The sequence below is a fragment of the Protopterus annectens genome, chromosome 7.part0, assembly GCF_019279795.1.
Source record: "Protopterus annectens isolate FY-2018-M chromosome 7.part0, PAN1.0, whole genome shotgun sequence".
Taxonomy (NCBI): domain Eukaryota; kingdom Metazoa; phylum Chordata; order Ceratodontiformes; family Protopteridae; genus Protopterus; species Protopterus annectens.
In genome coordinates this window covers 815,621,172-815,638,688 of record NC_056739.1, presented here as the reverse complement: position 1 = coordinate 815,638,688, position 17,517 = coordinate 815,621,172, and the positions used below count along the sequence as shown (strand labels likewise).

Genomic DNA, 17,517 nt, shown 5'->3' with positions numbered 1-17,517 from the left:
AGACACGTTTAGTGACCATCTCCCCACTTTCATACATCGCTCAGCTAACTCCACCCAATATCAACACCATTACATCCACACTCGTAATCTCAGCAACTTCAATCCCACAATTTTCTCAAACACTTTTAAACATATTAACTGGCAAATCCTAAATACTCTTCCCCTTGACAATGCTGTAACACACTTTAACTCTGTCTTCCTAAATACTCTTAACTCCCAAGCCCCGCCAAGAAACAAATGAGTCAAAGCTAATTCTGCTCCTTGGCTATCCAAAAAAAAAAACAAAGCAAATCATGCATCGCAGGGACAAATCCTGGAAGCTCTACCAGAAAAATAAAATGTCTTCTACCTTGCTTCAATACACCCAACTCCGCAACCAAGTAAAAAAAACTAATCACCTTGGACAAAAAAAACTACTACAATAAACTTCAGTCCAACAATAACAAGAACCCAAAACAATTCTGGAAATAAGTTAATTCCCTACTCCATCCAGGGTCCAGGAATAATCCCTGCCCTGACCCTAGTATAACTGACATGGAACTAAGCTCTCACTTCAACACATTCTTTACAGAATCCATAGCTAAGCTAACCAAATCTTTTCCAAACAATAATCCATCCAACTCTCTTTCCTCTACACCTAACAACCCTTACAACTGTTCTCTTAATTTCCAGCTCAAACCTGTTTCAACCAATTTTATTCTTATCCAAACTAAAGCCATGCTCTAATGCCCCTGACAACATACCCTCCTCCTTTCTGAAATGTGCTGCTGAAGGTATTGCTTGCCCTATCAGCATCCTAATTAACAGATCTTTAAAAGAGTCATATGTACTCAAACTTTGGTGTTCAGCCTACATTCTACCTCTTCACAAAGGAGGCAAAAACACCAATATCTCCAACTTCCACCCAATTGCCCTACTCTCACCAATATCAAAAATTCTAGAAAAATGTGTCAACCACCAACTCTTGCCCTTCTTAACTCAGAACCACCTCCTAACACAGCTTCCACTCTGGCCGCAGCACCATTACTGCCTTACTATCCTTCTTAGAAACAGTCAATCGACCCGGGATTCTGGACTACTAGTATCCACAGTACTGCTAGATCTTTCTAAAGGACACCATCTCCCACAAGCACCTTCTCTTTCATCTCGCCAACCTTCATCTCTCCTCTGATACTCTATCCTGGTTCTCCAGTTACCTATCAGACAGATCTCAAGCTGTCAGATGGAAGAACTCTACCTCCTCATTCTTGCCAACACCCACCGGCATTCCCCAGGGGTCCATCCTCGGACCCATGCTTTTCAACATCTTCATAAATAACCTTCAGACTGTCATCCCTGACACAACAGTTATCCAATACGCTGATGACTCTACCTTAGTCTGTGCCGTCTCTAACCTTCCTGAACTACTGACTAAAACCCAAATAGCTTTCTCCACTACTGAGAACTGGATGCACCAAAACCATCTCTCTCTCAACTCTAATAAATCTAAAATACTTCTTTTCCCTCCCTCCAGGGCTTTCTCTTTTGACAAAATGCTTTCAAAGTCCTAAGCCAAACCAACATTGCTATAGAAGTGGTCCCCTCTGCAAAACTCCTTGGCATTACCATAGATGAACACCTTAAATTTGATATCCACATACAACAAAATATAAAGAAAACCCACCAAAAGCTAGGTATGCTCTATAGGAATAACCGCTTTCTCTCCAACTCCTCTAGACATACCGTAGCAACTACCTACCTTCTACCATCTTTACTATATGGATCCCCTCTTCTAACTAACCTGTCTTCTTCCAACACCTCTAAACATGAAATTTGCTATAATAAGATCTCTAAATTTGTAACTAAATCCAAAACCTCTACTCACCACTGCCTTACCCTACAATCTCTGAACTGGCTTGAACTCTCTAACCACCTAGACTATCTCCAACTGACTACCACTCACAAATTAATATTCTACCCAGATAAATGCCCAGCCTTAACAAACATCCTTCCCCCATACATCCCAAATAGATCTCTGAGATCTGAACACCAAAATTTAATCTCTATCCCCAAACTCAAACGTCCTGCAGGCCAGCTCCTTCTCTCTTTCTCTCTAGGCAAGAAATGGAACTCTCTCCCTCCCTCTCTAAGGACTGTACCTAACTCAGAATCCTTCAAGACCCAACTTTTCTCTTACCTGTCTTCTAAACATAAATGCTCCTGCTTTCACCCTACATAAATTCAAGGGAATTTCCCCATTGAGCCCTCTATACTCCTTGCTCCACGCTACCCTATAACTATTATTTTCTATTCTCCTAAAACAAACTTAAGCTAACATTCTCGGATTAAGCAATTTCTCTTTCTTGACTCCAAGTTTGTAAATATTGTAAATATCTAATAACCTCAGATCCTTTATTAGACAGTTGAAACTTGCTCCTCTGAATGGAAATACCTATAAACTGTGTTATCTACTGTCTTTAACTGTGTTTATGATGTACATTTAATGCATTTGCTTTTCCTGACTGTATGAATTTATACATGTAATTTTACCTTTAACATTATGTAACCTTTATTGTATTCATATTGCTTATGGAGCTTTTCTCCCCGGGCCTCCACTGAAAATGGGCACATTCTGGCCCAGTGGACGTCCCCGGTAATCAAACTGAAAATAAATTAATAAATCTACTAACCAGATTCTCATGTCCTCAGGCCAAGTGCTAAGGGCTTGTTCCCTCACCAAAAGGTCTGCCAGCCCTTCAAATGTGGTGACCTGATACCCACTCACCCACCAATGAAAGTAAGCGCTTAACTCGGCAGTATATTCACACACACTCATCTGCCTTGCATCTATGCCCACAAAACTTTTTTCTATAAGTTTCAGATGTTAACTTAAAACATTCTAACAGACAATTTTTAACAGCATTATAATTTAAGCAATCAGTATCGGACAATTTAGAAATAGCAGTTACAGCTGTACCATGGAGTCAGGAACCTTACCCAGAGCCCTTGGTCAACATTATACTGTTTACATACCCTTTCAAACATATGAATAAACTGTCAAAATGATCACGATTTGTAAATTGTGGAAAAAATTTACTGACCTTTGTGGTTTCTGGGGTTTGGTTATTCCCTTCCCCATTACCTCCATGACCCTAGCGAAGAGTTGTCATCTCCTTCTCACGTTGCCTCTGTCTCTCATTCTCCTCAGCCTCCAGACATCACAGTTTCTCATTTTCCTCAGCATCCAGATGTCTCAGTCTTTCTGCTGCTTCTATTTCCAAACGTTTGGCCTCCAGTTCAAGTTTTTTTAACTACAGACTTTTTTAAGTCCTCTGTGGAAAGGTTGAACTGTCGTTTTTTGAGACCTGTATATCTCAAAGGCCAGTTTGATTGTCCTCCTGTTTGCTGGTCTGTGATGCAGCTCTGGCTAGGGCTGCAATCATCTCTGCTTTAGTCAGGTTGGCATGCACCACTCCTTCATCTTGGCACATCTCAGCCAATTGGCTCCTTGTCAGCTTGCCATACTCCTCTGCTGACATCCTTGCCTGTTCTCCCTGACTAACTAAGCTGACAAAAAAATAAAACTATTGTGATGTGAAACTCTGAATGTTCACTGTGTGGCTGACCGAGTGTACAAACACCTTCTTCAGTGACCACTGTTTACAGGCTACAGGAATCCACATCACTGAATCCTAATATGTAGATATCCCACCACTACAAACCAGTTTAATATGTGACACCCCAGCACTGGCTCAGTAATATCAAGGAGCCTCAATCCTCGCCACTGGCAACAGTGGGGGACATGCACACTGGGAAGATGACAGGTACACACACATTAAAGTGCAATTTCCCTTAAGACCACACAGAGGCCACATTCAGTCTGGGGCTAGTTTCTCCCTCTTTCTCCAGATCAGCCACAAAGTAACTCAACCTCAACCATTCTTCTGAAGTTTCAGTCTCCCCTGTTAAAATACATACATACATCTAAACAGTTACACTTGTGTCTAAAAATATCTCTTCAGCATACGTCTGTACAATATGACATACAGTTCTAATACATTTGTAACACAGGAATATGAATCATGTTACTGTTCACAAATGACACACAACCACTTACAAAATTGCAGATAGCTGGGTTGGCAGTATCTCCTTCTGTCACACTTCTATGTAAATCATATTAATATTCACAAATGACATATAACTTTTTACAAAATTCCAGATAGCTGGGCTGGCAGTGTCTCGTTTAATCACAGGAGGATACAAGGGCAGACAAGCAGAAATGGCCAAGAGATGATTCTTAACAGCTAAGTAGAAAAGGCCAGATCTCAACAATTCACATAGAAACTGGGGAACCAATGGAGCTACAGCCATAAAAGGGCCATTGTTCCTGTTATGGCACAAACCAGAAAAAAAAAAACTTCCATTTATCTAATTATGATTTTCCAGTACTAGGTGTCTCAGTTTCCTTTAATACCTGTTGCACATCCTTAGGAAAAACAGTTATCTGAGGGGGATAAAACTTTCACCCAGGCAGTTAGATGTAGTTTGAAGGCTGGGGTGAATCAGATATCCCTCTTCCTGTGTACATCCATCCTGTGGGGGGTTTTGATAATTGCCCCTGGTCATTTTTATAATGAGAGAGAACCAATGTTGTCTGGGCAAACAAGAATATTTTGTAGATACATTTTTTGAGCTTTAAAAAAACTCATTATTAGTGGGAAGGAAGGAGGCATATAGAAATATTCTCGTCCATGTGAAGGTAAAGGCATCTGTCCTTCAGATCTTTCTGTAAGGAGTTCTAGAGCAGAAGTCCTTCAACTGTCTGCTGTGAATGGAGGCAAAGAGATTGATTTAAAATTCCCCACAGGTAGATAATCTTCTGGAATATCCCTGTGTGTAACTCCATTTGTGGGAGTCTGTCCTGGATCTTCTCAGAGACCCTGTCACAGTATTCTGCTCTGATGAAATAAGTAGCCTATAAGGTTAAATTTAGATTAGTCTTTTACTATAGTTTAGACCTGTCATTCCTTAAACCATTTTGGTACATCTTTTTTCTATGCTTTGCAACTTATATGTTGCAGTTGATTCTGAGCGTAACTAAATGCAGGGTCCAAATTCCAGCTTAGCTCTGATGAATGAGAAATAGTGACGTGAAAACAGCAGAAGGCAGGTCCATCAGAACTATATTCTCCAGGATTTTAGGAAAAAAAATAAACACAGGTCTATAACAAGCAGATCCACTGTTTTCCTTCTAAAATGATACTGACATTCCTCAGGTATTTAGCCATGGCTCTTGAATTAGACCCGGTTTACAAAAGGCAATCCCCAAACCCCTAGGTCTATCTCTTCCTCTACTGTAGGCATATTTTAAATAGCACACCTATTTAATAATGAGGATCATGAAATGGCACAGGCATAAACAAAAAAAAAATCCAGCCAACAAGATTTTAAGAAAATAGTATAATAACATGTACAAGAATAAAACATAATAGTAACTATTACAGTTTTTTTTTCAATTTAAATTCTAACGTATTATTCCACACAATACATTATTCTAAAAAAGTGAGTGCAACATACATGGTGTTTCTGCATCAGGACTAGCCAGCAGAGTGTAAACATTGACTCTGGGTAATTTATTCTCACAGTATATTATTGTAATTGTATTGTATAGTAATATTGAATAAAGCGTTCATTTTGGTATCACAAGTGAAGTCGTGCATTGAATTCTCCCACCACTTTTTTCTTTTTATTGGTATTTGTGCTGTTTTGGAAAAGTTTGCCGTAAAGACTTTTTTTAGTAACTGTAACACGGCATGGAGCGGGAGAAGGAGATGCAGTCTGGTAACGATGACTGCAGCCAGACTAAGAGATTGATTGGGCAACTCACAGCCCTAGTTGATCTGTTGACGCCCCTGTGTGAGTCCATGGTGCGACGCACTGAACGAGCGGAACATGCGGAAGTGAGAGGAGTTAGAGTGGAACAGGGTGAACGTCAACCACTACCAAAGCGGAAAAGTCCGCGGTTTGGCGTGGAAAGAACCGAATGGTATGGGGATGATCCGAATGGACCCACCTTCAACCCGGACACTACACCCAACATTTTCAACGAAGATGAACAGGATGAAGATCGAGATGACGCCAACACCAAATTGGACTCGCAAGCACAGGGGCAGTCACATAAAGGTACTGATTGCATTCAAAACAGTTTTGAGATGAGCAACTGGCTCAAAGAACGTTTTATTTTTAATCCGGATGATATTAATTATCAGCGGCATACAAACAACAATGACTCTTTTGATACAAAAGTTATGAATGCTTCTAAATTAATGTTTAAATATAAAACTATTACTATTGAAAATAGTTACTTAACGGAATGTTTAAAGCGTGGGATAGTACCAAAAGGGTTACGGACTTGGAAATATCCCAATAATGTTCAGATAGGGTCAGTGTTTCACACAGAACTTATCAAAGTCTTCAATAGATGTGGTTTGGACATAGTTAAGTGTATAATAGAAGAAAATGATAGAAATCTAGAAATTATTAATGAGCAAATTCAAATGTTGGATACAGTTATTAAGGATGATTTAATTTTTGGGATTAAAGAAGAAAGGCAGAAATATTTTCAACTAAAGGGGGAAATTGACCTAAAATGTAAGACACTAGTAGAGAGAAAAATGGTAAAGCTTAAAAGGGACATGGCAGAATACGAAAACCAAACATGTTACCCAAAACCAGCCAATAATAGTATACCCTCCTATCAAAAGTACAACAACAGAAAAGGAGGGGAAGGAACTTCAAAGGTATGGACAAAACCAAGGGAACCTTTTGAATACAGGCAATTTTCAGACTATGAAGAAGATTTTCCACCCTTAGAAAGGCAATACAACAGTCCCAACAGAGAAAATACTGAAAAAAATGTTTACAGGCGAGGGGGGATAAGGGGAAGGGGGAGGTATGTGCAATAAACCCCCCACCTGACAATGGAAGCAATAAGGGAAACAACATTGAGAAGATAGGAAAGAAGTACACACTGGAAGGGTTCAGTATATACAATTTCAGTAACATTGAACTTAAGAAAGAACACTTTTCTTTGTTAGAAAGAGGCTTCAAGTTTATTCCTATGGCTAAAGGGAACAGAATACAAACAACCCTAGATATAAAACTGTTTATAAGAAAAATGAACCTTGAATTGTTATTTAAGAAAGAAGAATATGGTTTTGACAGGGAGAAATTAAATGTTACAAAAGAACAAAGAATATTAAAAAGAAAATCCACATATAATCCACCCATTCATGCACAACTTAGAAATTTCGAACAAGTCATGGAAAAAGGAATTAAAAGATGTGACAAAAGAGTGAGATACCAAAATAACTTAGACAAAAAAGAAAAGGAGACCTTGGAAGAACTTAGACACAATGAAAGTGTTAGGGTTATGAAACCGGATAAAGGTGGGGGAGTGGTCATAATGGAAGTAATTGACTATGAAAGTAAAATGAATGAAATTCTAACTGATGAAACGAAATACAGGATAGTCTCTAGGAATGAGATAAATTTAGCCTATCATAAGATAGATATAATGTTGAATGATATGGCTATAGAATCAGTTATTGATGAAAAAATACTCTTTTTCTTGAAAGTTAATAAGCCAAAAGTACCTGTTATTTTCGGTATTCCGAAAATACACAAGAACATTATTGACCCCCCCTTTAGACCCATTGTGTCAGCTGAAGGATCCAAAACAACACCTTTGGCCGTATTTGTGGACACAAAAACAAAACATATATGGATTAATAAAGAGGCCATATTGAAGGACTCATGGGATCTATTAAGACAATTAGACCCAGAGCTACCATATAAAGATATATTATTTGTGACCATAGATGTGGTGGACTTATTTTGATCAATACCATACGAAGAGGGCATGAAAATGTTTGAAGAGGAAGTATTCAAGGATGACAAAATGATACATGAGGACAAAATAGCGTGCACAGGCTTGATGGACATCATCCTAAGGAACAACTTTTTAGTCCATCAAGGAGAGTTTTTTCAACAAACCCAGGGAGTCGCAATGGGTGCAGCCTGTGCACCCACATTTGTTAATCTGGTCCTCGCCAACTGGGAGGAAAAGTTTGTATTTACATCAGAATACTTCAAATTTTGTATGTTGTACAAAGGGTTCCTTGACGATATCATTATTCTTTGGACTGGGGACTACGATAAACTTGAAGAATTCATATTATATATAGGAGAGACAACGGATTTCTTGAAATTTACATACACCACATCAAACACAAATATTGCTTATCTAGATATAGAAATTATTAAAAATTTGAATACTATAGAAACAAGAGTGTATAGAAAAGATACGTATGTCAACTCTTTTCTCCATTTTCAAAGTGGACACCCCAACCATTGTAAAAGAAACTTAGTGAAGGGACAGTTCGTCAGAGGTTCCAGAATGACCAGCACTGATTATGAATTTAATATGGAATGTGATAGATTAGAACGAATGTTCCTGGATAGAGGATATCCTAAGGAATTCATCATGGAATACAGGACTGAGGTGTCCAAAGCTAGAAATGGGAGGTTCAAACCTATATTGGGACTTAAAGAAGAAATACAAAATCCTTATAAAAACATTCCAGAAAAGAAAGACAACTATCAACAAGCACTCATACTAGAGTATAATGCGCTTAACAGTAAAATAAAAGACTTGTTCCACAACGAATGGGAAAAGTTCAAAGCCTTCACGGATTTGGAAGGATTACTTGATTCCAACCCAAAAGTAGTGTTTAAAAACTCATCCAACATAAAAAATTTATTAGAAAAAGGGAATTTAGGATACAAAGGTGAAAGGGGCAACCCTGGAAAAATAGGTACATATAAATGTGGAAGATGCAGACAATGTGAGTATATAACCAACCAAGATAAAATTTACTTGGAAAGTAGAAATATTTGGTTATATAGCAAAGGGTACTTTAATTGTGAGTCTAAGGGATTGATATACCTAGCAATTTGCAAGGAATGTACTTCTTACTATGTGGGTAAGACAGAGCGCACCTTGAAAAAGAGGATTTACGAACATACTTATGAAATCAAAAAATGCAAGGAAACCAAATGCACTTTTTAAGCACTCACTTGTCTGCAAGGAATATAAATATAGATTTTTTGTGTTGGATCAAGTAAAAATTGATATAAGAGGGGGTCCCTGGGAGGAAAATATTGGCTTCAAAGAATTGTGGTGGCAACTGGCCCTGGAAGCCAATAGACCCCCAGGTTTAAATGAAAACATATCCATCTTACCACTTTTAAAGTTAAAAGCTGCTAAAATATAATCTTGTAAACTATAATAAATAAGGTCAGTAGATGGCAGTGTTTTACTGCAAATTGAAAAAGTAAGGTTATTTTAGAGTAAACCTTTTGAAATGTTTAATAAATTCATAAATCTCTGAATGATGCAATTTTAACAAATTAATGAATGTTTTTAAACAAATATTTATTTTAAATTAACATTTTAGATAGTGGAATTTCTTATATAAAACGAACATGAATGTACTATTAGTATATTGTAAAATGCTGAATTCAACTGGGATTCTTTCTTTAATTAGAAGTGAAACATGATTGGTTAATAACAACATGTATTATGGTATAAAAGCTTTGATTTTAAGAAAGGTATTTTATCTGATGAAGTCTTTTGGACGAAAACGCAATATTGAATAAAGCGTTCATTTTGTTATCACAAGTGAAGTCGTGCATTGAATTCTCTCACACCTTTTTTCTTTTTATTGGTATTTGTGCTGTTTTGGAAAAGTTTGCCGTAAAGACTTTTTTTATTCTCACAGTATACATGATCTATGCCTGGGTATATCCACAACTTTCCTAATGTTTTTTTAGCAATTGCTCAAAATAAGTGCTAGTTCAGTAACCACCAGTTTCAGTATTTCTCAGAGTCTCATCAGCCTCACACATTGTTCATTTTTAAGCTGTTAAGGAGATTTGTTGTGTCATCAGCTAAAAAGTTTTCAGTGTGAATTTGCACTATTTGTATCAGTCTTAGCCCAGATATCTACCTTGTGTCCTACTATATTCCTTAGCTTTTCAGTCTTCAAAAACTCTGCTGAATGCTTTCAATGACTCCAAGACAGTGGGCCAGATTCGAAAAGACTTACTCTCACAGTAAGTCACTTACTCTGAGGGCAATTATTTTGGAATCTGGCCCCCCCCAGTATAAATCTATTTATAGACAGACTTTACACTGAAGTAAGTCACTTACACCAAGAACAAGTCTTTTGGACTCTCCTTCTAGATATAAAATTATTTTACCTCAGTAATATAATGCAAATATTTGTAGCAGACACACTTGTCAACCTCTCAGAGCAAGAAAGCCTATAATAATGGGGGACAAAGGGCCAAAATAGGGACATATTTTAAATATTACTCATAAACTTAGAAAGTTAACAGAATAATATGATTTGTATTAACATACATTTTTCGAAGGATATCAAGTCTGAAACTCAAATGTATGTCATTATTTAGCAACTTCAATCCTTAATGATTTATCAGAAAACCACAACTTTTATGAGGAGCAGACCAGAAATATGAGGCAAAAATCTGGACAGTTGAGAGGTATTGTAGCAAATGCATTTGATGCTCCATGATATTCAGGAGTATGTTAATAGTCTGATTATTTATTTATTCGTTCATTTATTTGTATATACTGCACACTATAGCTACCAATTTATCTGTCTTCTACATTTTAAATGCAAATTCATCTGGGCTAGAATAAGTGTCCAGGAGCCAGAGAAAGAGTACAAAGGTAAAGTGAGGGTGAATAGAAAAAGGATGTATGGATTTAACTAATTTAAAGTTTAAACTGGTTATAGTAATATAAATAGCTGTAAGAAAATTTGAAGTACTGACCTTTCAGTGTATTCATATAACATGTTTAGCCTGCTGCAGCAATTTGGGCAAGGGCAAGAGCCAGAGACAGCTAAGAGCTAGAAGATCAAAGTATTCAGAATCCATCCTATCACCTTCTAGTGTAAGATGGTAGATATGTCAAATAAATTCAAAGAATGCTCTACACTTTTGGGTTACAGTACTGAATCTCCAGGCAACAGGCTGCTGATAGCAGACAGACATCTAACTTCGGGTCCATTAGTTTCAAACAAGGCAACTTTGTAATAGCAGCAACAGAGTGCTTCAGTGAGAAAGACCACCACAAATTCTAGAAGTCACTCTGTACATTACTATTTATTTATGTATTGCTTGCTTTTGTTTACTAGGTAAGTCCGACTGGGTTGTTAGATCTATTTTCTGTGGAAGCCCGGAGAGAAAATCTCCACATAAAGAGTTATGAAGTCACATAAAAAAAATGCAATAATTTGACACATATGACAAGTACATGTGTTTGACATGAAAGTTGTACATGGTTTAACAAATTAACTCATAATTATATAACTAAGTACATGTTCATATACAATAAAAGAGATGCAATGCAGCACAACAACTAAAAATAAAAAGGAAAACTGGTATTCCTATGAAATTAGATTATAAGCAATAAGTAAAACTGACAATATGGGAAAAATACAAGCTTATGGCTGGGAAAAATACAAGCTTATGGCTGGAATAAATGCAGGGTCATAAAACCATTTGTGTCACTGTGATAAACTGGGAAGCAGTGATAAGAAAATTAAAAACAAAGGTGCGGTGTAGTAATGAATAGGAAAAAATGGGGTAGGGCAACAAAGAAATATAGATATGGTGGGGGAAAAGGGGAAAGAAGTTTCCATATAAGTAAGGTCATCCAGCTAGTATATTAAAAGTCCGGATTTCATGGCATCTTATGATCACACGTGGTCTTTAGTAAATCTGCAAAGAGTCTTATCTATGAATAAGACATGCATTTGTGGATAGCCCTACTGGGACCAGAGAAGCAGAAGGATTTGTAGGTCTTAATGACTCCTAAGATAAATGAGTCAGTGTGGTATGAAAGGTGAAAGGGTACTGGTGTAGGCCAACAGGCCAAGAGGCAATGCACCCACTCTCCCAGTCTACAGGGCAGTGATAGGGCTGTATCTGGAGTGCTGTGCCCATTTCTAGAAATGAAGCTTGAGGAAAGTATGTAATGCAGTTACCAAAATGGTAGCAGAAATGCAGGAACAATGGAATATGACAAGAAACCTAAACAGCTTGGTGTATAAGCAGTAAAAATGGAGAGAAAGTATGATGTGTACACAACATGTTTTTGGAAGGTAAATGGGAGGAGATGAAGAAGACAGGGAAGAGTTGTGACATTCAGAAGGGAGATTTTTAAGGATGACGTAAGCAAAGTTTATTTCACAAAGAAGATGGTGATAGAGTGCTGAAGAGCTCTACTTTGTAAAGCCACTGCTGTGAAGCCTAATTTACGAAAAGTAAAGAAAAAGAGCTGGGTGTACAAAATGCTAAAAAACAATACTCCACTGCACTTTAAGTGTTTTACAACACAGCAGTGCACTTTTAAAATATTTTGGGAAGGAGACAAACTCCTTGAGTGGGCTAAACCAGCACTATTATTATAACTCTGAGATCACACACATTTGGAAAAGAGGAATCCTCTACTGAAGGATGACTGCACTATTACAAGAAAACACACTTTAATACTCTGTTTTTAGATTCTGGTTTCAGTATTCTTAGCCACAGACATCAGCACTTTGGTACACCAAGGCAGAACCTTGCTGCAGGCAGTGGTATAGTGCAGGCCAATATAGTGAGTTAGCACTACATAGGAGAGAAGTAATAAAGGAAAGGGAAGGAAATAAGGGAGCAATGCATGCAATAAAGGTATATTGCCATTTATTCTAAATCCATGCTACTATTCTGTGTATGTTTAACAAATAATCAGTATCACATAGCTGAAACAGGTACAATTTGGTTTAGTCCACTTATCCAGTTACTAAAAAAAAAGCAAAATAAAAACATATCACGTAAGAGGGACGTGCCATGCATCAGGATTTCAATCACTAGTAACTCATGTTCATATGTATGAATGAATAATGCATTTTTCTGCTTTGCTTTAACAGGTACATTTGGGCACTGGTGATCCATTCTCTCCCAGCTTTCCTTCCTTCAACCACACCCAGTTTCCTCCAATCCAATCATCTGGGCTGCCCAAGATCCTGGTTCAGCCAGTCAGTGCTGATGTTGCTTCCAGACTTCTAAGGTAACCTACTTAAAGGTTAAGACAAAATGGCTGATTAGATTTATTCTATCAGACTGAATTTGTATATAATTTTCTGATTATGACAAAAGAGTTCCATCCCTAACAAGGAAAACACTTTCGATTTTCATAGCTCTTGAACAGTTATTTTTATTTTTATTACAGTATACCTTCGTTTATGGGGTGAATGAGCTGGTTACATAAATTCTTTTCAGCCATTTTCTAGGCTAGAGGTATGACATGCAGTGTGTCGTTTTGTGAGAAACAGGTAAATACAGTGACAACTAGCCATAAGTCAAAGTAAACTTTATTATCATACAGATCAACACAGAGGAAAAGGTGCGTATCATTACACAAAATTTTGATACTCAGGCTTGTGCCATAAGAATGACAGTTTTTAGAAGAAGGAAGATAGATTAATAAAAAATTAAATAGTAAAAATAAAAATCAAAACAAGATACTAAAAATAAAGTAAAAAATTGAAAGCTTTTTTACAGCAGAAACAAAACAAATACATCAACAGGAACAGACTCAGTAGAAATATAAGGATATATAAAACACAGTACTATAAAAAGAGGCATGCATCTAAAACTTGTCCACCACCAATATATACCATAAACTTACAGTTTACAGTTTTCATAGTGCAGATAGAGACATATAAAGAGAGCCATGAAGAGAGATAACAATGACATATTGCACATAAATAATGTTTTACCCATTTAGCGGTTAAGGCTATGGGTTTGTTGTTCAGCAGTCTGATAGCATGTGGGAAGAAACTGTTATGGAATCTGGATGTCCTGCTTCTGTAGCACTTCCTTGTTGGCAGGAGTTTGAACAGTCCATAAGCTAGATGGTGTATATCCCTCAACAGTTTTCGGAGTCTACCATTGCATCTGTTTGAATGTATGTCCTGTTGGGATTGAAGGTTGGAGCCAATGATTTTTATGGCCTGTTTAACAATCTTATCTAGTGCCATCCGATCAGCTTGAGAGTAATTTCCATACCAGACAACAATGTTGTTTGTCAGTACGCTCTCAGTCGTGGCTCTGTAGAAGATAAGTAGGACCTGTGGGGGGGGGGGGTTAGCTCTACGAAGTCCCCTAAGGAAGTGGAGATGATGGGCTCTCTTTATAAGGTAGGAAGTGTTTGTGGCCCAACTTAGGTCTTGCGAGATATGTATCCCTAGGAATTTGGTGCTATTTACTCTCTCCACTGCAACACTATTGATGATGATAGGGGTGTGTGCCTTATTCTCCTTCCTAAAATTGATGATGATTTCCTTAATTTTCCCAACATTTAGTGCTAAGTTGCTGTCAGCACACCAATGAATGAGTTGGCTCACCTCCTTCCAGTTGGTCCCCTCGTCTTACTCTGGTGTCATCTGAAAATTTGATGATTCTATTTGACTGATGGGTAGCTGTGCTGTCATGTGTTAGAATTGTGAAAAGAAGTGGACTTAGTATGGAACCTTGTGGGACCCCGGTGTTTAGGGTAATGCTCTTTGAGTGATGTTTTCCTGCTTGAACTATTAACGTAGAGAGCAGTTGTTGTGGAATTACCGTACTGAAGGCAGAGCTGAAGTCTATGAACAGCATGCGTACGTAACAGTCCTTATTTTCCAGGTGGTCCAAGATGTGATGAAGTGTTAAGGCTATGGCATCTGCAGTAAAATTATATGAAAAGTATGTAAATTGTAAAGGATCAAATGTAGCAGGTAGGCAGGATGTTATGTGATCCTTGACCACTTTTTTCGAAACACTTCATCACTACATAGGTAAGTGTACTTGGCCAGTAATCATTTATTGATGCTGGAGATGGTTTCTTGGGCAGAGGGATGATGTCGGTGGTCTTAAAGCATTTGGACACTTTTTCCAGTCTGAGAGATATATTGGAAATGTCTGTGAAGACTGGTGCCAGCTGATCAGCACAGTTTTTAAGTAGCCTCCCTGGGATCATATCTAGACCAGCTGCTTTGCCTGGATGAACCCTATGTAGATTCTTGTGTATCTCTTCCAAGTTCAGGAATAGTGATGTGGCATCAGCATTGGTGAGTAGTCTCTTTGGTGAGGCTCTATTTGATTCCTGGAATCTACTGAAGTAGATGTTTAGCTTGTTTAAAAAGTCTGGGTTATCATCACATCTCGTGGACAATGGCTTATAGTCAGTGATGTTTTGGATCCTTCTCCACAGCTGCCTAGGATCTTTCTGGTCAGTGAGGGGTGTCTGTATTTTTAGAGTATAGGCCTGTTTTGCTACTCTCACACCTTTGCTCAAGTTGTCCCTGGCCTTTTTCAAAGCATCTCTGTCTCCAGCCTTAAAGCCAGTATTTCATGCTCTCAGTAATTTGTATACCTCACTGGTGAGCCAGGGCATTTGGTTGGTTCTGATGGTTATATCCTTCAGGGTGGTGACATCCTCAATACATTCTGTGATGAATCCCACAACCATTTCAGTGTACTCATCCAAATTAATACATTGATTTGTATTGGCAGCCTCTTTGAATAGATTCCAGTTAGTGCATTTAAAGCAGTCTTGTAGAGTTAATAAACCAAAAAACGCCAGACAAACTGTAAAAAACGAAAGAGTGCAAAGAAAGCAGCCCCACAGAATCCGGTATCCTACGACTATAGTAAATCCAATAGGTGAAGGTTTTCACAAATACAGTAGCTCTATTTAAAACGTTAGAACTTTTATTTGTACACAAGCACTTTCGGAAGGCTTTGTATCCTTCCTTCTTCAGACAAAACACTTCATTGTAGATTGGTTCTCACTTAAATAAAGTCCCATTTAATTAATTAATGACATCAGAAGTGAGAACCATCTTTTTAAAAATTTGTTAAAACCACATTACTTATTAACTTTAAAGTGCATAAATTCAAATTGTGTGTGACACAACAAAACATCCGAAATTACATCAAAAAAATCTCGCTAGCATATGTAATCTAATTATTGTTGTTACATTATATTAAAAATGTAATTAAAAATGTGAAATATTTTACACAAATCCTTATTACTTCCTAACTAAACATATCTCCCTGTGACATCAACTAAAATGAAATACTTATAAGTTGCGATACAAGTCAGTCTACATTATGTTATTCACCATTAAAAAACAAATAGCTATCTGGTTTAAATGTTCAAAATAGAAGTAATTACAAGCCCCAGGACAAAATTTAATAATCAGGTAGCCCAAGAGTTCTGTTCTGCAAGCATGGGTCATCCTACATAATTTATTATGACAACTTAATTTCAAAACAATGTATATACTCAAACCTGTAATGAATATGTATTAATATTATACTAGTATCAAATCTTACATATTGTCCGTTCATTTAATAAAATATATGGTCATTTTGGACCTAATGTTATCTGTATTATATACTAATTAAATATAATAAAATACTATAATAAATATATATCAAGACCTACTATCTAAACTTTAAAAACCAAAATAGCGTATACTAATTCTATAATCTAAATATATTATAGAGCTTCTAAATTTAAAGGTTTATAGAAAAATGTAAATTATAAAAATATATAACCAAATACGTGTTTAAAACCTATTTACATATTTACCCCCCCCCCCACACAAAAAGATGTGTATATATCTCATTGGACATAAGGCTAATTGATATGTCCATGAATGTTTAAGTCGTATATTAAATCTAAAAAAAAAGAACAAGTATAGGTGTTAATACTAATATAATTTATCCTTCATATTGTTGTTATAACTGTTACCTCCTTAATGCTAACTGTTTTAGTATACAAGTTAAAGAGATTGATTCATTTAAACCAGGGTTAATATGTGCCCCCGTTCTTATCTGCCAGAAAAGTTCCTCTTTTTTTAGTAAAATTTGCCAAGGTCCTGACTTGGGATCCACCTTGATTTGTCTTAACACTGCAAAATTAAAGGCATGATCTGGGTGTTCAATAGAATGACAAGCTAATGCATTATTTACATCCTTCCTAGATATTGCGTATGTGTGTTCATATATACGTTTCCGCAAAGCCCTCTCGGTCTTTCCTATATAGAAAGCCGGGCATTTATTGCAAATAGCTACATAGACCACCGCTTTAGAAGCACAACTAAAATTTCCAAGAAATTTGTATTTCTGTTTATTTATTAAAACATTTTCCCCTTCTTGTATGCATTTACACTGGTGGCATGACCCGCATTTGGTCATCCCTTTCATTCTATGAAACCCTGTTTTCTTATTCCTTTCTAACAAGGATTTTAAACTAAAACCTTTTCTATAAGTAATACCTGGTGAAGATCCTAACATATGTGATAAGTGTTTGTCTTCTACGATAATTGACCGGTTCTTTTGCAAAATGTT

General features: G+C 37.0%; 1 protein-coding gene across 2 annotated transcripts in view; it reads left to right on the top strand.

The window, feature by feature from the left end:
- Positions 1-17,517, top strand: part of TFR2 (transferrin receptor 2) — a 642,558-nt gene that overhangs the window by 367,352 nt on the left and 257,689 nt on the right. For both annotated transcript variants that reach the window (XM_044077345.1, XM_044077346.1), the window contains one exon: positions 13,044-13,183. In XM_044077345.1, the coding sequence (XP_043933280.1) occupies positions 13,044-13,183 (140 nt within the window). The remainder of the gene's footprint in view (positions 1-13,043; positions 13,184-17,517) is intronic.